Genomic DNA, 21,940 nt, shown 5'->3' with positions numbered 1-21,940 from the left:
ACTTGCCTACTACTGACTGACTGACCGAGTGGTTGTTGCTCTGACTACGACCACTTCTTTTTTGATTATTTTATCAGACAATTCAATTCAGTCTACTTCCTTACTACTTGGCTATCACTACTATTACTACTACTATTACCTGACCGAGGGGGACAGATTGAATCCTCTTGAACTGATCCTTACTGACCTTGACCTGCCAATTCGACCCTGATCTACTCCCTCCTACTTACTACTACAACGACCACCACCACCACCACCACCACTACTTCGCTACTACTTCGCTACGACTATTGCTACTACTACTACCGCCACTACCAGATCATCCTGCCTATCAGAAAAAACCCGAGACTCTTTTCCAAACCATGAACTTTGACCAGTAAGCCTCTCTTTACACTCTCAGTCGGTCTCCATCTCCACTTGTCCTGACCAGAACGTCTTATCATCGCATCTCCAGTACTCCGTACTATGTCCAGCCTCTGTATCCTAAGATGCTAGAAAGGTCTTCCTGTGATTGTGCCTAAGCCTGTTTATACTTACTATCTTTTCCCCTCTCCTTTCCCCTCCCCCCCTTTCCCCTCCCCTCACTCTTCACTGCCCTCCTCATCGCCCATTCACCTGAGTTGCCTCACTCCAACTCCCCCTCCCTCCCTCCCTCTCTCTCTTGTCCTTTGACTTTCCCTCGCTACCATTCCGACTTCATATATGCATGTAACAATCTTTCCGACTCTTTCCTTCTTTTCCCGTCATCTACCTCATTCCCTGCGGCGCTACTGCCACGCCGTATGATGCGCCGGTGTCATCGTCACTTTGGTGTAACCAAGCGCTCGCTTCCCTGAACCTGACCGGCCAATCTCCACGGAGCGTTCCTTGAGTAGCAGATTTGCTAATCTCATAAGCATGTGTACCTACAGATGAATCGACAGAACGTGATTGGGATAACTGCGTATCATCAGCCATGTCGTAAGTCCCTCCTCGTCCTCCCCAACCTGAAGGTGAAGCTGGCCTCTGGGACTGCGCAGCGTCGGCGGCAGCTGTCCTTCCATATATACTTGATCTTGAGATACCTCACGCCCGCCCCCTTGGGTCATGTGCTTCACTTGGAGTGTTTCTCTTGTAATTTATCTACTATGTGTTTGTATCTGTTCCCGCTTTCGGCTAATTCACTGTCCTGCCCGTTTCCCCCGACTTGACATTGACAAAGTGACTGGCTCGTTCTATTATTATTGCGATTATCGTTCTGGCCTTGCATTCACTTCTTCTTTATCTCCCCATTTTTCTCGTGTCGTGGGCTCATCTCTGACACCGGCGCCTTTCGCCTGTTCCTCTACTACAGGTCCCCTCCAACATCTAAGCGAATCAAGACTTCCATCTCTGCCAACGCACCATCACACCTGATTGCTCAACAACAAGTCAATCCCTTTTCAAGAGTGCCTTCGTTCGAGGGCATTCCTATGCCCCAAACTCAGATTCCTCCCCAGAATCCGCGCAAACGCCGTGCTTCTCCCCAGTCAGGCCCTGCGGCTACCATGGCGGCGCCAGGCGCGGCTCCGGCGACGGGAGAAACTGCGCACGAGCAAGGGCCTGGGGGATCGGAGCCTGCCCCTAAGAAGAAGGGGAGGACCAACACTCCCTGGACTGCTGAGGAAGAGCAGAGGCTGAAGACCATGCGCGACGCGGGTCGCACCTGGAGCGAGATTGCCAAGGTGCATAAAGCTACCCTGCTTCAGTACCCTTCACTACGTCACGCATGCTGACCTGAATTTCCCGGGTGCTACAGACATTCCCTGCCCGGACCGAAGGCAGCGTCAAGAAACATTGGTACAAAGTAAGCAGATTCTAATCGCTCTGTCCCGAAGACTGGATGCAGATACTTATGCCACGATAGGACATGCACTATGCCGAATTTGCTGAAGACGAGGTAATGACCCTTCACGCACGACTTTGTTTGTCAAGCGATGCTGAACCAAGGACAGTCCGTAGCACTCCGAGAAGCGATTAGGGAATACGATGCAAATAAATGGAAGGCGATTGGACTGAAAGTCGGAAAGCCAGCCAAGGTAATACCTCCGGGCCTTGTAGATGCCTTGCTGGATTGTTGACATGGGTGATTCAGGCGTGCGAACAATATGCGAAAGAACATTTCAAGGACCTTTAGATTTCCTACGAACTCTTGACGACGTGATGACCAATGCATCGTCATCCGCACATGTAACGAATCGACGATGGGCATGAGTTTTGAATTCACAATGCTTTAGGCTGAAGATGTCAGCGCAATGTTCGATGTTAGCCACAATTTGCAAAGTATCGGGCGAAGGGTTATCGGAGTTGGCTTGCGTCTTTCATTTTACGTTCTGCTGGTCCCATCTGGTCGACTATTTCCCACTTCTTTCTTTCTTACAAGCGCCTCTTCTGGTTATTTCGTCTTGTTCCTTGTCCCCTCATATCCTGGGTGAATACCACTGTTCGTTTCGCGTAACTCCCTGACGGGTCTTCGCAGCAGCTTCTCGCCGCGGGGGCAGCGCACCCTGGGAATCAATCCTGTCGCGCACCCAACAACACGTTGAAGCTTGCTGTAAGATTTTCAATCTGTCTATAGAAGGAAACATAGTAGACGCTTACTCTCGGTGTCCCAGCATGTAGTGGTCACCAATATGAGTTGTTGCTGAAGTCGGACTTGTTATTCTGCATGTAGACGAGGTAGTCAGCATTATATGCTACTCAGTGCTAGTTGCTCAACAGTAGCCGGCACAAGCCGATCAGGGCGAATGGGAGTAGTTGTGGGATAGATAGTAGTACGATATCCGAAGTCGGGGAAGATGAAAAGCGGAGGAGATCCGCCCGCCTGGGAAACCGAATCTCCCCGCGGCAGATTACGATTTTATCGCCTCAGAGTGGAATCTTCTACCCGCTCCACTTACACTCGCCGGAACTGCAATCGTTCCATCTTACTGTCAGATTACTGGCTAGCATTTTGCACGACTGCGATTGGTGTGGGATTTCTGCATAGCATTGATCAGAATTGGTAAATTCCTTTCGAAGAGAAGAAACAACGAGATTCATTACGATCTCTCAAAAACTGTCAGAAGAAGTTTGACTGACGTGCGATTGGCGTATGTGTTCCACCAGGTGTAATCGCCACGACGAATCCAGTGCAATCGCAACAAGTACAGCTCTCCCGCCTTCCTACAGAAACCTTATGCAAGGGACGGCTATCATGAAGACGAGTAGCGTGGTTTTGTCTGTCGATCAAGGTATCTAGGTAGCGTGCCTGCATGAAGACCGGTGTTCAACAACTGGATGTCACACACACTATCCGGGCTAATATCTGGAGGGTTGCTTAACTTTCCGGATACTGTGATGGCTCCCGTTTGTTGATCTGAGATTATACGGTTGAACTTGATCTGGATAATTCCAGCGAAAGGACTCATGCGCGCTTTTCATCTCTTTATACCCCACCTCTTCTCCAGTCATGTAACTGACATTGTGCGTCAGGATGTCTTCGCCGCAAACTGTGCCCACCCTAGGGTCTCCCTATGAGAAGGAAATTTCAAGAATCCGTTCAACAGAAGATACTTCTCCTCCCACCGAAAATGTCGAGAAAAGAGCCCAGAGGCAGCCGGGGGGGCCGTTTGCCTCTTCGAGAATGGCTGCATATCTTAGACGATTTGAACAGCAGCTCGTCGAATATAATTTGGAAGCTCGTGGTATAGAGCGGGTGCAGGAGCATGAACGGATGTCCAAGTTGACTTGGGTTTCCTACCTGCAGGCTTTCTTGCTTTGGGTCTCGATCAATCTGGCGGCCAACAACATCACACTGGGTATGCTAGGACCTGCTACGTATGGATTGAGTTTCCTTGACTCGGCTCTATGCGGAGTATTCGGTGCTCTGGTCGGTGCCATCGTGTCTTCGTGGATGGCCACATGGGGCCCTATATCCGGTATTCGGACCATGGTATGCTTTCACACTGTCCAATAAAGAGAAAGCTGGCTAAGTACTATATTCTTAGGCATTCGGACGCTATTCAATGGGTTGGTGGCCCAGTAAACTTATCGTCATCTTGAACCTGATCCAGATGCTGGGATATGGCTTGATCGACTGTGTGGTTGGCGGCCAGATCTTGTCTGCCGTTTCACCGCATGGAAACATGACGGTTGCTGTGGGTAAGTTGGCAGTGTTTCAGGCTATCGATGTATGGTTATTGACCGTATGAAGGCATCGTGATCATCGCCATCATCAGTTGGGTCATAGCCACTTTCGGCATTCAGATTTTTCATTACTACGAGCGGTATGTATGATCGATCAGAGTTGTAAATCTCTGCGACTGACGGGACCAGATTTGCCTTTCTCCCTCAGCTTATTGTTGTTTGCATACTGTTCGGTATGTCAGGGACGAAATACGACTTGTCCACACAATCGACTGGCGACGCTCGCACAGTAGCCGGCAACCGGTAAATCCACTTCAAACTATTAGATAAACCCATGCTTACATGCCACCCTCGCAGTCTATCCTTCTTCTCGCTTTGTCTCAGTGCTGCAATTACATATGCACCGCTGGCAGCGGACTTTTTTGTCTATTATCCTCAGAATACCTCGAGGACATCTCTCTTTTTCCTCTCCTTGGGCGGCCTGATGACCTCTTTCACCATGGCTTTCCTCGTCGGCATCGGTCTCGCATCGGGCATCACCTCCGACCCAGCATACAGCAGCGCATACGCTGACGGTGCCGGAGCACTTATCGTCGAAGGGTTCAGCCCCCTAAACGGATTCGGCAAGTTTTGCGCCGTCGTCGTTGCCCTTGGTCTCATTGCCAACACCATCCCACCCACGTACTCAGCTGGCGTAGATTTCCAGATCCTCGGACGATATGCCGAAAAGGTGCCCAGAGCCATCTGGAACGCCATCGGAGTTATCATCTACACCGTGTGCGCTCTAGCGGGCCGAAGCAATCTCTCCGACATCTTCACCAACTTCCTCGCGCTCATGGGTTACTGGGTCGCCATTTGGATAGCCATCATCCTAGAAGACCGCTTTATCTTCCGCGCCCGCAGCGGATACAACTGGCACGTTTGGAACGACCCATCCAAGCTGCCCTTGGGCATTTCCGCTTTCATCGCCTTCTTGATCGGTTGGGCAGGTGCAATCCTATGCATGGCGCAGGTGTGGTATATCGGGCCTTTGGCGCGATTGGTGGGTGAATATGGCGCGGATGTAAGCAGACCTGATGACAAACACATTTTTGATTGCTTCACATACTAACTACTATATATAGATGGGCACCTACGTTGCTTTTTCATGGACATGTGTGGTCTATCCGCCTCTTCGATATGCCGAACTTCGTTACTTCGGACGGTGAGCTGGCGGTAATGCCATTAGGCTGCTCAAAAAAGAGCACAATTTTTCAATTCAACATTGCCAAAACGCCCTACAAATGGGTCATTGACCTTGTAGGGTATATCCAAAACTGTTCATGTACTATATTATATCATAGTACTATACCGAGTGTCAGACATCATCGTCATTGTCACTCTACCAAAAAGAAATGTACATCAGATTGCACTACTAGTACTACGAAAAGTTCATTTCATCGTTACTACTATCCTCTTTAACCTAATAGTAGCCACTCATCATCACACTAAATTCCAAGGGAGAAACACCACCCAACACCTCCAATTCCTTTACTAAAGTAAACCCCCCCGAAAAAAACCAAACTAGTACATCCTACGAAGTAAGCAATACGTAGTACCTAGCACCTCCATCCCCCCATCATACTACGTACACTACTTACCACTGCCTACGGGCAGGCTTAGGTTACTCTTCCCTCCTACCTAATTAGGCAAGTAAAGAATCCCTCGAGGAGCTAGCTACTACTAGTTTTTACATACCACGTGATACGGCTAATATTTCCTTCTTTCCGTTAGTTTCCGCTGTTCCGGGACATCATGCCACCCGCACGTAAACTAAGTAATCGCTTGATCAGCTCACTTGCACCACACCGCACTATAGCTAGTTAGGTAGGTAGGTAGGTAGTCTGGTTTCTTTCAAGCCATGGGTAATCACTAGTATGTATGTATGTACCTGGGGTTTGTTGACTTGTTTTCTTTGAAATTGCTCATTAGGAGGAGTAGCGGTGTTCTATATGTTATGGTAGTGCTGAGAGTACTCCGTAGTGAGGAATACGTAGTATCATATACCTCCCAAGTGATATATCGTTCGGGTTTGAGGTGATATAAGACTCCGACGACAATAGTTCTCCTACAGTAAAGCAAAGAAGGATGTCTAGTAAAAGGGAAAGGAATTGGCAAAAGTATACAACAGTATTGGTTTCAAACGATACACACACAACTAATAGTTCATCCCGATGTAATCTTGTACAGAAAGCCGGCGCCCCCCATCTCTCTCTCTTTTGTGACTTGTCTTGCCAGAACACCCCCTGCCTCGCGCATGTACACATACAGATTATATGTCGGATTGTCTCTTCTCTCTAATATCTCGCTTCACTCCATTGTTTCTCTTTGCTCCGGATCGAAGAAGTAGCACCTAAGTAGGGAAGGGGGGAAAAAGAAAAAAAGGACAATCGCTCCATTCATTGTAGTAGTACATTGTATTTACCGGTACCAGTACTCAGGCTTGACGAAGTCGGCGAAGGTCTTGGGCTCCTCGTGAGGGGGGTGGCCGTGACCGTGGTCGTGGTCGTCTGGATAGGGAGCAATTAGTACATTGCACACACCGAATGATGGCCATAGATTGGGCCGGGATTGATGGGAAGTCACTTACGAGCGTGGGGGTCCTCCAAGGGGCCGACATAGTTGAGCTTGACAACGTTACCGCACTCGCCGCAGCGCTCGATGGGGCGGTCACGGGAGACCTGCATTGTGGCTTGATTAGGGATCATGCTATCACAGAAGATAAACAGCACGGAAGATATCGGCTTACAGTCAACCAGTTGACCTGGTGAGAGTCGGCGGGGAAACCAGTGCAACCAGCGTACTGCTCGTCACCAGCACCGTTGACGATGATGGGGTCCTCAAGGGTTCCTATATAGAGTTATATCAGTGCCCACCCTCGCAAATCACCTATTCAAGGCTCCAAAAGCCACCGCAAAGAGCGGAGATAGTGTATGACATACCCTTGCGGGAGGCATCGAGGGGACGCATGTCGAAGATGTCAATGCCCTGCATCTTTCCGACGAGTTCGAGACGCTCGAGACCAGTGGCGTGCTCGATATCGACGGGGACGGTACCGGCCTTAGCACCCGGGGGGATGAGGTCGTCCTCGGTCTTGATCTCTATTCAGGAAAAAAGCGCACAATCAGTATGATGTCAACCATGTGTCAAAGTATCGAGAAGATGCAAGTAGCCGGCTATCAAATGTCCCCAGTGCCGGAAACCCCGCATAAGATGCCCAATTGTAACCCTCACTCGCAGTACAAGTTGCAATTGCTATCTTGCAAGTGTATCCGTAGGGACAATTGACTCGTGTAGGAGTGGGTGTGGTGCCAACTCACCATCGAAGGGAAGGATCTTGCCCTCCTGCTTCACCTCATACTTCTTGGCGTTGACTATAGGAGCAGCAATGGCATGTTAGCTCGCATATCCAGAACCGACGTCTGCAATCCCGTGCAATTGGCCCATATAGAGACCATGGGAGCGCGGGAGAAAAGGGACGGCTGCCACTGCTGCGGTGCAGAAGAGGCGGTCTTTTGATCTGACGATGAGGGTCACGTACAGCGGGTGACGGAGGAAGAAAAGGGACGGGCAGCGAGAGCCCGGGTAGGGGTGCGCCTGGCGAGGGCGAAGGCTGTGCGTTGGAGGAACATTGTCCTGGTGGGTGGGTTGCAATGACGGCAGACAAGGCAAGGACGTTTGGAGATGAGGGAGTTTGGAGGTTGAGGTGAGTTTGAAGCCGCTTCGGCCCGTGGTCGCCTGCCCTTAGTCAGCGCCGGGGATTGATTGGTTGCGGAGCTTCTACGGCTGCCCGCAATGACCTAGTCCGCATACCTGCTCAATTGGGCATCCGGCTTAGGGCTTAGGGTCTACTGTCTGCGCAAGTGGTTTTCTGCGGTCTGCCGTAGATGAAGAACACATGCCCCCGGCCGAGCAATGGCCGCGTTCAGCCCGGGATCTGCCGGTGCTAAAGTGCGAGAGCGGACGCTAGTGTCGGTTCATTGCGAACGAACAAATGCCGGCGCCATATGTTCCCCGGGCTAAAATGAATTATCATACATCACTAAATACCTTACATCAACCGTCCCTATAGTATATCAGAGTTATGCTGATCATCCTCCCGTGCCTACAACAGGCCCGCACCACCAGCCCTATCGGAATCCCGACATTTGAACCAAAATGGAGAGTAGGGAGATCAGAGGGTCCAAAAAAGGTCGAATCTGGCGACAGTAGATATGAATGAGAAATTCCCCAAGCCTTTACTGGAGTTGCATAGCCTTCTCGCGACAAGCAGCTGGGGTGAAGCCATTTCCAACCTTCCCTGCAATGATACGCCACCGATCGTTCTCGTATTCGTGCATTGCCCGTTGCAGCCTTTGTACCTATTCCCTTCATTAGCATGTGAGAAAGACGTAGAAATGCACCAGGGGAATTCGAACCATTTCGTCACTCCAAGCCACATCCTTGGCCTTCAGCTTGGTGCAGTATCGGACTTGCAAGGTGCCGCTTGTTCGGCCCGGGAAGAAGTCTGCAATTTGCTTCCATGTCAAGTTTTTGTTTTCCTTCAGCTCCACCAGTAGAGCGTCTTCTTCAGGAGTAAACTTCAGTTTTGGACCTCGGGGCCTGGGAGCTGGATCCGGCATCCCAGGCTGGCCCACCACACTCGGCGGACCCGAGGGCAGAGGAGGCGATTCCACATTCACTCCATGACGCCCCGGGGCGCGCAGCGCTGCATGGGGCGGGAGTCGATGGTGATGGTGATGTTGCGGCAGGGCCACAGAGTCCGTGGGTCCAAATCCATGGTTTGACATGGGATGCTGCTGAGATGATGTACCATGGACACCGAAGAGCATCTCGGGAGAATGCGAGGGTTCGTGAGGGGCATCTGCTGAGAGGACTGATAGCTGTGGCCGCAGGCCATGGTCGGGGTTCCCATCCTCTTCGGTCTCCGAATGAGGGCGTTTCTTCTCGCGCTGAATAGGCGGGATTTCGAAGCTGGCAGGTGGATACTGCACTGGAAGGTGTCGTGGGAGCATTTGGGGCGGGCCAAGGACAACGCTTTGCGAGATATCATGGACTGTTTGTTGCGGAGTGGCTGTTGACAACACGGTCGCGTTCGCATGATGTTGCTCAAATGCCGTCGTGCTATGAGAGGCCCCCTGAGAGAATGGAGGCTCGGGCTGCTTGTGATGCTGGAGATGCGGCTGCTGTGCGTGGTAAACAAGCGTGCCTGCGTGTTCCTCAGGTTTGCAGGTAGCATGTTGAGAATAATCAATAGCATACTCTCGATACGGATCCGCCAGCGTCGCGGACATACATCTGCGCCGCTAGAGCCTAACAGCCCTGGCAGGCTACTGACTGGCTCTAGAAAAATAAGGGGGAAGAAAAGGAAGGAGGTCGAAGGTGCTATCTTGACGGAAAAGGCCGTCACGAGATAGACTGGCTGACTGTCGGAGTTCGTCCGATGAAGCGAAGAGTGACAGATCGTGAAATCCTCTGGGTTGAAGTAAGGATCAAAGCTTTGGCCATGTACAGACCGACTTTCTGAAGCCTGGAAGATTGGGATATAGACCGTTGGCTTTCAGAGCGTGAGGCGCGATACTGTCTGGTCGTCAGAATTATAGGTCATGGATTGATTGACTCGACAGCAACGTCAAGACACGACGATCGCTCATCCCAGGGTGCAGGAAGGAAGAGAGTAGCGAAGTCAGGTCGCAGGACATCGAACACATTTGAAAAACAACGGCAGAGAGAACGGAGAGAAGAAACAGAGGAGAAGGAGATTGAAAGAGGAAGCTAGAGGCGACACAGGGTCTGGCCACCATGGGAAAGGGAAAGAATCACTGGGTGAAAGGGATGGATAGATGGCTTACTAGTACTACTCACCGGGTCAGTGATGAGCGCGCCAGCTGGGAAGTCCCGAAAAAGACCGGTAATCTTCACCAGAGTCCAGACGCACCGACAAGAGGCCCGGCCCAACCAAATCTACTGAGAGAAGTCGGAGGTCTGATTCTCATGCCAGAAACTCCGCAGATAGGCTTGCAGCCCGTATCCCTCCGTCGTTTGAGATGCAGGATCTAACGGGGAAGAACAAGTGGAGGTTGATGCCGGGATGCTGCTTCCAGCTGCATGTAAAAGTCCCGTGCAGAGCAGTGATAGGGTAAGTGTTAGAGGATATATACGGCAGCGTAGACGGCCGATGAAAGGTTCTGGAAAGGGCAAATCATAATAAATAAGCTGTCAGAATCCATGGGGTAAAATTGACGAGACACGGAGACACTCCATATAACCCAAATCAGAAAGGTGCAGGTGGGCTGGCAGAAGAAATCGCCCATTTGACGGATCTGCGTTCCAGTCAAGCTTAGCTTGCAGAGGGACCCAGAGGGGACAACGGTCATGGATGCCAGCAGGACGAAGGATGAGGCTACCATTTGCCTTCCGCCGGCCCGTCTGGTGATTGCCAAGGCATGGCAGTGACTGCCGTAGAGGAGGAAATTAGGGCAGTAGTCGGGAGATACTGTGTACAAGTTTGAAACACGGCGAACCAGCCAAAGCTCAGGTAGACAAAGAGTCGCCCTCCATTCATCAATCAATCCATCACTCCCTCTCCTCTTTCTGCCCCTCTCCCTTCCTTCGGGGCTCTACCGTCTCCAACCCCGAGCAAACGCAGAAGCGGGGGGGAGATCCAAGCCCAAACCCATACGTAGGCCAGGAATAATCTGAAGTTAACTTATTGGATACGAACGTGAATGAGACGAGCGAGTCGGTGGACTCGGGTCAAGGGAGTCAAACCTGTTGTGCTGGTCTGCTCCTAACTCGCTCAGGAATTCGCCCCCTGTCAGAACAAGGACCGTCGTACGTCGACGCAGCAACTCCACTCAGCGAATACGCCAATGGCGGGTAGAGAACGGTCGTCGGCGAGACATCCACCTGGAAAAGGTGATTGGAATGACTAGCGGGAGGGTGCTAGCTTGCTCGGAGGTGGGCCATCATGCTAAGCAGGGAGTTCCGGCCGAGCCTTTGTTTCTCGAGAGGGAAATGGAGCAACGACCCTGGTCTGGATAGTGTATATAAAAATCCCGTAGCCTGGAACGGGCGCGGGAAGCCAAACCAACACGACACCAGTGAGGGAGTCAAGAAAGAGAGCGCGCACGCGCACATCACGACTCCTCAATCGCGCATGAACGATGTGCGGTGACTCCCATCGACTAAGAATACGACTCTATCGCGCAGGAGGAAGAAAAAAAATGATCGCGGGTCAGGCTCGAGCCTAAACCGTACCCACGTCTAGGTTCCCCTTTTCTGCCTGGCCTCACTTTTTTTTCTTGTACTTAATTTTATTTTCTTTTCTTTTTCGTTCTTTTTGGGTCTCCGGCCCCCTTGGGTTGTGAGGTCAGACGAAGCTGGACTGGAAAGCCATCCTTGTCAAAGGGGAGCAAGTTTGACCCTTCTGATGAGAGCAGGAGCCTTCCTGTCAACCTTATTTGCTCTTGATTCTAGGTCACCCTCGTGGACACAAGCCCCCGAGAACGGTCGGAGGCCGGGAGCTTAGCGCGTGGGTAAAATATGTGAGAGGTGGGTTGTCATGAATGTGTCTAATGATTTAGTTCATTTTTTCATTTTCCTTATTTCCTTTTTTATAATATGATAGGCCGTGGGCGGGTGAAAGTAGTAGCAGTAGCTCGAGCTGTTTGCTGTTAAGGTGAGAAAGAGAGGCCCCGAGAGCCACCACCGTGTCATAGCGGTTGAGATGGAGAGAAAGCTACTCCATAGAGTGAGTTACGATTTAAGCATCCGGCTGATTGCTAATTATTGTCCTGCTGGATCGATCAATGAGCATCACGGATGATAGATCATGGACACAGGCAGGAAGACAAGAAGGGAAAATTAAAAAGAACCAACAAATAAATAAAAAAGGGAAAAACGGGGTTGGGGAGCTTATACTTTGTACACAACACGTAAGACCCCTCTCAGACTTCAGACTGAATATCGCCTTAACCTGTAGGGGTAGTAGTCTCAAGTAGGCGTGTACTCCGTACTCCGGACAGGATTGGCGTCGAGGTGGATCCCCGTAAGCCCATCCATCGTATCTTGCAGTTGCAGGGCGAGTTCTTCCGATGGGTCTCTGCAATTTGACTTTCCTCCCGAGATTTCAGGCCATGAGGCACTGGTGAAACAGTCGAGTTGATCACATTGCATCAAACCACCGAAATGAAATGAGCCCGACGCGAATGTCTTAGACGCCCCGACCAACTGGCTGGATGAGTGCTTGGGCCAGAACGTTGAAAATGTACATCGGATCCAGCCGGAAGGGATGGTGTGGAGGAGGAAAAGTGAAGCAGGGGGGAAGTGAGAGGCGTTTTTAGTTAGCAGCCGTGCACGGCACAGAAGAGGGAGAGAGAGAAAAAAAGAGAACGTGAGAGGGAAAGTGTTCAGTAGTACTAAGTAGGGTGGGTGGGTTCAGACGGGCGAACAAGAGGGAGAAGGATGGAGAGGGAGAGGAAGAGTAGTAAGAGTAGGTGAGTGAGTAGTGAGTGTGAGGGAGAGACAAGAGTCAGGAGCACCCCCTCTTTCGTACTCCGTCTTTTTGCTCGGTCAAGTTCCATCAAGACACAAACACTGATCTTCCCACCCCGGCTTGAGAAAATAGAATAAAAAAATACACACGTCAACTAACCCCCTCACCAAACTAGACTATTGATATTAAGCATATTCCGGTTTAAATTATAGTATTATTATTATTGCTAGACGGTTAATAACGATTAACCTACCCGGCCCAAAGTGGACTCACACATGGTCCATATTGATTGACAGTCTCCTCCGGCCCTCTTTAGCTCTGCTGCCCACCCACATGGTCGATCCCCTAAACTCCTAAAGCCCGGAAATGTATTTTAGCTGCCTGTTGGATCTCCATATCGACTCCTCTACTCTACCTACAGTATACATGATAACATCTACAAACCGATGACCACTTTGGGTAATTAACTTCTTAAACATACATCGCTACCTACATGTCTACTGTACATAGCGCAGCCATTTTTGCCCCGTTCCCGCCACCGGATCTCCACTTCCGTTGGGCTTCTCATCCCTCACTTGCTGCCAAGCATCGATATCAAAAAATGTAACCATAGTAAGACACATGAGAGGATTTTGTATACTGCGAACATCAATAGAAAAGAAAACTGTGAGAGGGGAAAAAAGACATGGCTTGAAGATATAGGGAGATAATGTCAAAACAGCGTAATCGTCCGTGTAAAAGAGAAAAAAAGAAAAAGAAGAAAATATTATCATGCCAACGCCATCCACACATCGCTCACGCAAAGTTATCAGAACGGTCAACCCAAATATCTTCCAGTTCCGCAAAGTTCTGGAAGTGCAATGGACGATGCTGTTCATCGTAGAATCTCAGAGGGGTGTCGATCTTCACGTACACCGGCCGCTTCTCCACTCCACCGAAGGAGCTGCCCATGAAGCTGTAGTTCCAGACGTTGTCTTCCGGCACCAGGAAGTATCCGCGAATCTTGTCACTGAGCAACAGCTGGCACTTCTCTCCCATGCTGGTCGAGAATCCTTGCGGTTGATCAGACGTGGTGTCACGATTCTCTGCTCCCCACTTGTAGCCTTGGGGCGTGAGACCCCAGGCCGCAAGTGACACGGATCCAGGGGTGAAAGACACTGTCATGGTAACCGTCTTCTTGTCCCAGGAGGAGTGGGCGTTCATCAAACGAGCATGCTGTGTAACATCCATGGCCGACATGTAAGGGGGCTCGTTTCCAGAGATGGTGTGGATAACACCCAGAGGTTCGAGGTTGTTGAGATAATCGTGCTGGGGCAGCTGCTGCGGCAACTGCACCTCACGCGTATTGCCCACCTGGGGGATCATGACAATGGTGCGAATTTCCTTCACCTGGTCGTTATCAGGAGGAGAGGTACCGTACAGGTATCCAGCAACTTGCACACGCAAATCTGCAATCGTGATGAAGCGCTTGAGGACGTTCTTCGGCATGATGTAGGTGTATCCCTCCTCCCGGACGTCATCCGACGAAATGTAGATATTGTTCGACCTCGTGCGAAGGTTGGACGTCGCGATTGCCCGTGTGCGCCACTCAGTCTTGGAAGCAAACGATTGCTGCTCGTACTGAGACGTGGTAGTGACGATAATATCCTCACCACGGACGTTCTGCGTCTTCGTCGTAACAGCCGTGAGCTGCTTCTGCTCTTCCTGCTGCTTCTCGATCTCCGCGGCCTGCTGACGTTGAAGTGAAGGAGCACTGATTTCCATACCGAGGATGATATCGCGGACTTCACTACTCGTCAGACTCTGAACGTTGACATTGTTCTTCTTGCCGTAGTCGTTCAGAATCAAGTCACGCAATTGCACTTCAACCTTCATCCAATCCTCATCCGACAATGAAGGCCAGATATGATGCTCTTGGGTTATGACACTCTTGTCAGGTCTGAGGATAATCTTCGCCTTATCAATGTTGACGTGGAGGGCTCTTAGAATGAGAATCAAACGAGAGAAGGCAATGTAAGGTGAGATTGACTTCAGCCACTCATCGTAAAGGTTAAAGAGAACCATTTGAGGTTCCGTTGCCCGGAGAATCATATCCGCAAGCTTCTCAACCTTCATCGCGGCCTGGAAAGGAAGCTGAAGCTCGGAAGCTCGGATGGAAATGTTAGGGAAGTCAAGCAGGTGGACTTCCAAAGGATCCAACAGACCTTTACGAGTGACAATCAGCTGCTTCGGCTGCTCCTCTACAGGTAAGGATCGGATGAGAGCCGCCACTTCTTCTGCAGTCTTCCACTTGGCCAATTGACCCAGACGCTTCTGTCCAGCCCAGACACTTGTGTGAATGATCTTCAAGAACAGTTGTCCGGTTCTAGGATTGAAGATAAAGATAGCACCGTTGATGGGCTTGGTCGTCAGGTTACCTTCGAAGGTCTTGTGGATGGTGACACGGTAGACATTGGTATCGTCAATGAACAGCTGGATCTGAGGACTGAAGAGCTCCGAGTAGTTCTGGGAGTTCAGGAACTCCTGGTTGCTTTCCGAAGCATAGAGCTGCAGACCCTTCCTGATACGTTCTCTCAAGACATACAAGGCAGGGTTCGCCTTCATGATTTTGGCCATAGCCTGCTGGATCAAGGTCTTCAGACCAGGGAAGTACTGACCATATGCCGAGTACAGGTTGTACGCGAGATCAATGCCGATCATCAAACCGGTAGCCGAAGGATAGATACTCATGCTGTCGGTGGTGTAGTCGAGATACTTGGCACGAACATATCTCTCAATGTCGTGGGAGTCATAATCACCATATCTCAACTGCACGTCAAGCCAGAACTTATTTGTCGTGGTTGGCTCATAAACGTCCTTGGTATCGAAGAGCAAGGAAGGACGCGTGACGTTCCACTTGTTCGTTGCGAAAAGCAGAATGTCGGCGCAAGAGCTGTTCATCTTGTAAGACTTACGAGGATGGATAGTCTCCTTCTGAACTGTCTCGATACCCAGCTGCTGAAGCTCCTGATCGAAGACTTGGCACAGATCCATAACGACGGACTCGTGAATCTTCTGCCACAAGTGGGCACGGAAGATCTGAATCAACGAAATCTTCAAGGTCGGGATTTTACCGTGTAAGAAAATACCGGTAAGATCCAGCTGGACCTGGAAACCAACGTATACATTGGCACGGTTGATAGTAGGAGACCACCACAAAGTGAACCGACGGTTGGGGATCTGATTCAAACCGGATCTTTGGGCATTCGTAAGCTTCTTAAATTTCATCGATTCCTCGAAACCACTCGCTCTTTCCCAAAAGAGACCTTCCCATGATGGGAAGGCAGTTGCCTTGAAGAGGGTGTGCTCAAGAATGGTTTCGACACCACCAAGGGCCTGGATGACGTCGGTACGGTAAGCGTTCAAGTTCCACAGCTTTCCGTCATGTCTCTGACTGGTCCACCAGAACGGGTTGCTCTTCATCAACTGGTATTGCTTGAATTCAGCGCGAAGACGGAAACCCTTGTCGAAGCTGAGCGTACTGCGATCCTTCTGGAACAGGGTGTTGATACGGGGAAGACCACGGTCCCAGCTGTCCTCTAAGTCCTCCAACGTCAAACGGCGGTTCTGCTGCTGAGCCTCCTGCCGCTTCTGCGAATACTCCATCCACACTCTCTGGGAGTCAATGAACTCAGCTTCCCAGGGGATGATGTACCGGAAGATGTTCGGGATCAGGGTCTCTTCGTCATGTGACATACCCGCACGGAAGTGGGTGATGCCGGTATCCGTTTGCTTGGACCACCGCTTGTCGCTAGCCGGGATGAGAATGTGGGATCCAGAGATCATACCCAGACCTCCCAGTTCCTTGGGGGTGTAGAAAACGGCGGGAGGGAAACGCGAAGGCATCTTAGAGTTCAGACCGATCTTGACGCGGGTCTGAATCTTGGTTTCGCACTTGACGATAGTATCCAGAAGGTTGACAGTGGATACAGCAGCTTCACGGTAGTAGGTGAAGAGTGCGATCAAAGCCGTGTTCCACTTGTTTGCGATCTTAGTGAAAGTCGTCGAACCGGACGACATGAGAATCTGACGAATCCGGTTGTTGAACTTCTGGATATCCTCCTCCGTGACCTGGAGGAAAGCATGAGCTGTGCGCTCCTTAGTCGAGTTATCGACCAGAGACCAAACGCTGTCCTTCACCGAGAACTCCTCATTTTGGTTGCGGCACTTAGGAAGAATGCGGACTTCGAATCCGGACATAGAGAACAGAAGGTTTGGGTTGTCCTTGCTGTAGACACTGGCGAAAGTGTCGTCCCATTCGATGGTGGTGATGGACCTCGGCAGGCGGTTCTTCAGATCCCAGAAAACAGCGCGACCCAAGTTGACATCATGACGCATCAAACGCATGCGGCAATCACGAGGCCAGCACTTCTTGTTCTTGTACCCGATGACATTTTCGAAGTTGGGGTCGGGGTTCTCAGTCAAGAAGCGCTGAATCAAGTCTCGAGACTCATCGGCAGAGAATCGAAGGAAGACCCAGATCTTGTCGACGTAACGCGTGTACAGACGAATAGGGTGCTTCGTCTCAGTAGCACGGTCTCTGAACTGCAAGAAGTCGTTGGGGCTTGCAGGGGGTCCAGCCATTTCACTAGCTCTCTGCAGACCGAGGAGCAGCAAATCGATCATCAGGCCATAGTACTGGAAAACGAAGCCGGAGAACTGCAGACCGCGAATCAAACCGTAGCTGTTGGTATGGTTCATGTCCTTGTAGCTGAGCTGCACGTTGTTCTTGGAAGTGATGTAGTCAGCCAAGTTGTGGTCCATGATAAGGCGAAGCATGCGGTTCAACAAAGTAAGATCCATCTTCTCATAGACCTTGGAAAGTTCGGTCTCGATCATAACGTTCGTCTCGCCATCGGCAGTCTCCCAGACGTTGTCCAAATTGTTGATACCCTGAGCCCACTTGTAAGTCAACAAGGGGGGCACCTCAGAATCCGAGGGCTTGATCCAAGCGGGGAACAAGTGGCGCTGCTCTGCCTGGTACCACAGATACTGGTCGAGGTAGGCGTCAGTGATCTTTTCGATGGGCTCCACGTCGTACACGGGGTTGATATGGCTGTAATTGTCGTTCATATCAATGCCAACCTCCTTGAAGGCTCGCTGAGTCAAGAGGAAACGCTTGATTCTGGCTAGGGTCGTTCCAGGAGAATCATACGCCTGTTCGATGAGAGCAAGCTCCTCACGTTGACTCTGGTTGAGTCTGCCCTTGACGGAGTAGGATTCACGCAGACGCTCCAAAGCAAGGATCAGGATCTTGGTGTCGTGCTTGTAAGAAACACTGGGGAAGGGAATCGGAGAGAACTTGCGAGACTCAAGCCAGTGGACCATGGTTGTGTAGATGGCCACAGCTTCCTCGGACGACACGTAGGGACCATCCTTAAGGTAGTTGTGTTGACGCTCTTGCTCAGCCTTGAGCCACAACCGGGTGAGTCGACCAAGGTTCTTCTTTGCAACTGTCTTATCGACGGTGGCACCACGACGGATACGTTCACGGTTGTAGTGAGCGACGGAAATCCACCAGTCGGCCTTGCTCTTGACGTAACGGAGAATGATATTCTCAATGGGCGCCGGAAGGCCAGGAACCTTCCAAGGAATGTTACTCTTCCAGCATCTCCATGCCTCCGACAGATGTTGGAGCACAGTGTTGACCTTGTTCTGCTTGATACCCTCGGGCATCATGTCCATGAGATCCGCCATGACAGATGCACGGAGTTCAAGATCAAAGTGAGACTCCACACGCTGCTTGGTGACAGTCTTGGCAACACCCTTGCTGTGGCGACCCTCGAACTGACGGGACAGCAGGTTTCCGAGCCATCTCTCGAGCAGAGGAATGATACCGCGCATGAAGAAGAGCCAAACACGCCAGGCCGGGGCCCAGAAACCGCATCCAGGACCCTTACCCACAGGTCCCGAGTTGAAGCGGTAGTAGATCAAATGCTTAAGATCCTTGCAAGAACGGATCTGGTGCATCAACTTGTACTTGTAACGGTACATACCAGTAAGCTGTCCGACGTGGTTGAAAGCATACAGGATGCCGTCAGCCAGCTGGAAGGCATCAATATTACCCAACCGATATTGCACCTGGGCGTCGACGATCAACTTGGTGAGACGAAGGATTTCTCTCATCAAGTGGAAAGCGTTTCCGAAACGAGACTTCTTTCGCTCCTTGGTGGTCAAAGTCTTGACGGGCTTCAAGTTGAAGTTGTAGTCAAGGTGGAGGTAGGTCAAGTTCTTGCGGTGGATCAACAAGTTGAGCATGTTGAAACCCTGACGGCAAACTTGCAGACCTGCTTCAACCCAATCGATCGTCGTCTGCTGGAAGAACTTGGTCGACTTCAAAGTCTTCAACAGATTCTGCTTGTTCTGGGCTTTGGGCTTCTTCTTGTGCAGCTCATTGAGGACGAACGTCTTAAGCAGCTTCTGGTATGAGACGCGAACCTTGACAGGCTGGCCCTGCGGGCAATGCTCCAGATACCACTGCTTCACGAGGGGAACATCCTGGGCGCGCACCATCTTGCCGGAGCGCTTGTTGAAGGGATGAGGAGCCCACCAGAGGGCAATGGCGGACGCGGTATCGGGTGTATACAATTCTTCATCGGAGAAAAACGGCTCGAAGTCGCCAGGGAGCTCGAAGTCGTCCTCGTTGTTTCCTTCACCAAAGATCTCATCTTCATGGCTGACAGTGATATTCTTCGGCGCGACGGACCGGGAGGAGATAGGGTTGATGACGGGGTCGAAGTAGAAGGCAGGGAGATTAGGGTCGTCGGTGCGGACATATACAACTTGAGGGTGAGAGTACCAAGAAACCTTTACGCTTCTCGGGAGGGTATTGTACAGGAAGGGGTAGGCGACGCGGTATTCCGTGCGGATAGGGGCGCGGAAGATGATACGGTCGATGGCGTTGAATTCGCTGAAGTCCTCGTCATTGGGGTCGATATCCTTGTACAGAGGCTCGAAGCGAGGACCACCGGGGATAGCGACATTCAGTGCCTTGGCGGTGAAGAAGCTGTTCAAGTCAAACATGTGGAAGTAGTTCTGATCGACGACGTCACTCAGGAGCTGATGACTTAGTCGATACAGAGTAGCCATCTGCGGAAGTGTCAAGTTCCAGCTCTTGTAACTCGGCCCATTAACATGGGGAGTATCCAGCAGAGGCCGGTGATCATAGAACCATTCATAAACAGGAGCATCCTCCGACTCATCAAGCTCCATCTGAATAGGTTCCAACGGCTCCACATCTTCAATGTTTTCCGACCACGATAGCGGAGGTTCTTCGTCGTCGAAAGGAGGGAAGCGCATTCTCTTGAAGTGTCTGCGATCACTCTTCTCTCGCCGCATGCATACCCACATGGTAGCCCATTGAGCGTGAAACACGGGCTCAATGACACGAGGAGTCTCATTGACCAAGGTAAGGCAACCATTAACATGATACAATACCTTAACTTCCCTAGCCGATTCCCAGGGCATGGGCATGTTCTCCAGCAACTTCAACACAGCATGGGGCATGAACTTCAGCGCACCGAGGTAGCTGCGCTTCTCATTGCTGAACTTCTTTTGCGACACATCGCCAATGTCCCGAACGATCTTTCGCAGATGCTCCGGGGGCATATCAGCCTTTTGTGTTTCGACAAATCCACCCTTTCTCTTCTCGCCAAACCGGTTCCTTTGCGTCCGCAGCCATTCATTCTTCTTCTGGGCAAACTTCGCGACAGTCGGATCCGCAGGCGGTTGATATCCCGGTGGCGGAGGAGCCAACGGCATTGACGGCGGCGCCGACGCACCCCAGCCCGGAGGCGGAGGGGGAGGCAATGATGCCATGGTAATGGGTTGTATATATGAAGGACACTCTCTGCTCTGATAGACGGGCTGGAAGTTTCGTGACTAAGTCGCGTCAAAAGATGCACGGGTCGTGACTTATCGCGAGCTCATCGACTGCAGCTCAGCGACGCGAAAAAAAAAAACGGAATGGAGGAGGGGGGAATTAAAACAAAATGATAAAAAGAGATCGCGTCGGAGAAATGAAGCTTTGCCCCGAAGAAGATAAAACCACTCCTGGACGATCCCCTTCTCACGACGGGAAGGTGATAAGACAGCTTGCTCCAGTCTCTTCTTGCTTCTCCTGCCTTGTTTGATGAAGCAAGTCTGAAAAGAGGTGGCGGCTCTGCTCGGGCCGGTACTAGTCCAGATTGGGGTTAGCGCGTTCTCGCCAAATTAGCGCTAGCGCGGCCGCCCAGGGCTCCGAGCGAAACCCACACAAATCCAGATTACCGCGAGAATTCTACGAGGTCAACGACGACAACCGACGACGCCGCCGCCAATCTCTTGAGACCACCGACCTAGAGGTTCAAGGACAGACAAAATGGCGAACAACAGACTCCAATACGTGAGTATATTGAATCTCTGAATCTTATATGAAATGGAATACTGATCTAATGTTCTTTTTCTCTGCAGCGCCGCCGGAACCCGTACGTTTGAATTTTCCCTCTTGATTCTACCCCCATCGTGCCTTTTTGTCACTCCCACCAACAATTTTTCTTTATCGGTCGCTACGGTGCAATAACGATTTGTCCGATTTCGACGCGATGGACCGCTGCTTTGCTCTTGAATTTTTGTATATACGCCGAGATATTCATGAATAGGGTATTGATGGATTTTGTTCTTCAGGTACAACACGCGGTCCAACCAGGTCCGCATCATCAAGACCCCCGGCGGTGAGCTCCGTTACCTTCACATCAAGAAGAAGGGCACTGCTCCCAAGTGCGGTGACTGTGGCATCAAGCTCCCTGGTGTGAGTGCTCCCGAATTATCTATGTTGAATGGTGGTGGTGGTGGTCATGGTGGTTGTGTGTGATTGAACGGGCTGGAAAGTGGATGATGGATGGAGAGTATGCGTGCATGGACGATCGCTTCGACCAACGCACAAGGAAACGACAACAATCAACACCACCACTACCACCATTCGCGATATCAAGGATATGAAGGAAGAGCAAAAATGGCTGATTGTATCACCTTTTTCCACCGATATAGGTTCCCGCTCTCCGCCCCCGCGAGTACGCTCAGATCTCCCGCCCCAAGAAGAACGTCAGCCGCGCCTACGGTGGTTCCCGCTGCGCCGGTTGCGTCAAGGACCGCATCGTCCGTGCTTTCCTGATTGAGGAGCAGAAGATCGTCAAGAAGGTCCTCAAGGAGTCTCAGGAGAAGGCTGCCGGCAAGCGCTAA

General features: G+C 51.0%; 7 protein-coding genes across 7 annotated transcripts; 4 read left to right on the top strand and 3 right to left on the bottom strand.

Moving 5' to 3' along the window:
- Positions 1–254: 254 nt before the first annotated feature.
- Positions 255–2,297, top strand: BO88DRAFT_120585 (SANT/Myb-like DNA-binding domain-containing protein). The gene is made up of 7 exons (XM_025701338.1): positions 255–507; positions 912–960; positions 1,334–1,703; positions 1,778–1,825; positions 1,886–1,918; positions 1,974–2,057; positions 2,114–2,297. Exons 1-7 carry the CDS (start codon positions 489–491, stop codon positions 2,153–2,155), a joined length of 645 nt encoding a protein of 214 aa, XP_025560287.1. The 5' UTR covers positions 255–488; the 3' UTR covers positions 2,156–2,297.
- Positions 2,298–3,126: 829 nt separating this feature from the next.
- Positions 3,127–5,587, top strand: BO88DRAFT_370675 (purine-cytosine permease family protein). Its single transcript, XM_025704183.1, has 6 exons — positions 3,127–3,952; positions 4,008–4,161; positions 4,214–4,286; positions 4,336–4,449; positions 4,504–5,209; positions 5,271–5,587. The coding sequence occupies exons 1-6, from the start codon at positions 3,494–3,496 to the stop codon at positions 5,352–5,354; spliced, it is 1,590 nt and encodes a 529-aa protein (XP_025560286.1). The 5' UTR covers positions 3,127–3,493; the 3' UTR covers positions 5,355–5,587.
- A 968-nt stretch (positions 5,588–6,555) lies between these two features.
- Positions 6,556–7,822, bottom strand: cox5b (cytochrome c oxidase subunit IV). The gene is made up of 6 exons (XM_025705112.1): positions 7,727–7,822; positions 7,506–7,559; positions 7,128–7,286; positions 6,935–7,035; positions 6,776–6,866; positions 6,556–6,695 (listed from the first exon to the last, which is right to left on the bottom strand). Exons 1-6 carry the CDS (start codon positions 7,815–7,817, stop codon positions 6,607–6,609), a joined length of 585 nt encoding a protein of 194 aa, XP_025560285.1. The 5' UTR covers positions 7,818–7,822; the 3' UTR covers positions 6,556–6,606.
- Positions 7,823–8,423: 601 nt separating this feature from the next.
- BO88DRAFT_346284 (SANT/Myb-like DNA-binding domain-containing protein) lies at positions 8,424–9,479 on the bottom strand (the record flags this gene model as incomplete). The annotated part of the gene is made up of 2 exons (XM_025703333.1): positions 8,424–8,546; positions 8,604–9,479. 2 exons carry the CDS (start codon positions 9,477–9,479, stop codon positions 8,424–8,426), a joined length of 999 nt encoding a protein of 332 aa, XP_025560284.1.
- A 149-nt stretch (positions 9,480–9,628) lies between these two features.
- BO88DRAFT_427978 (uncharacterized protein) lies at positions 9,629–12,352 on the top strand (the record flags this gene model as incomplete). The annotated part of the gene is made up of 10 exons (XM_025709049.1): positions 9,629–9,693; positions 9,823–9,870; positions 10,133–10,324; positions 10,409–10,473; positions 10,520–10,617; positions 10,919–11,064; positions 11,146–11,219; positions 11,665–11,739; positions 11,867–11,908; positions 12,213–12,352. 10 exons carry the CDS (start codon positions 9,629–9,631, stop codon positions 12,350–12,352), a joined length of 945 nt encoding a protein of 314 aa, XP_025560283.1.
- A 694-nt stretch (positions 12,353–13,046) lies between these two features.
- Positions 13,047–20,785, bottom strand: prp8 (U4/U6-U5 snRNP complex subunit PRP8). The gene has a single exon (XM_025707293.1). The coding sequence runs from the start codon at positions 20,537–20,539 to the stop codon at positions 13,478–13,480; it is 7,062 nt and encodes a 2,353-aa protein (XP_025560282.1). The 5' UTR covers positions 20,540–20,785; the 3' UTR covers positions 13,047–13,477.
- A 295-nt stretch (positions 20,786–21,080) lies between these two features.
- On the top strand, positions 21,081–21,940 carry BO88DRAFT_437353 (60S ribosomal eL34 domain-containing protein; the record flags this gene model as incomplete). The annotated part of the gene is made up of 5 exons (XM_025709618.1): positions 21,081–21,104; positions 21,173–21,186; positions 21,386–21,564; positions 21,590–21,723; positions 21,749–21,940. The coding sequence occupies 5 exons, from the start codon at positions 21,081–21,083 to the stop codon at positions 21,938–21,940; spliced, it is 543 nt and encodes a 180-aa protein (XP_025560281.1).

Source organism: Aspergillus vadensis (assembly GCF_003184925.1).
Source record: "Aspergillus vadensis CBS 113365 unplaced genomic scaffold BO88scaffold_21, whole genome shotgun sequence".
NCBI lineage: Eukaryota > Fungi > Ascomycota > Eurotiomycetes > Eurotiales > Aspergillaceae > Aspergillus > Aspergillus vadensis.
Note: the sequence above shows the minus strand (reverse complement) of the source record. Positions and strands in the feature narration are given on the sequence as shown.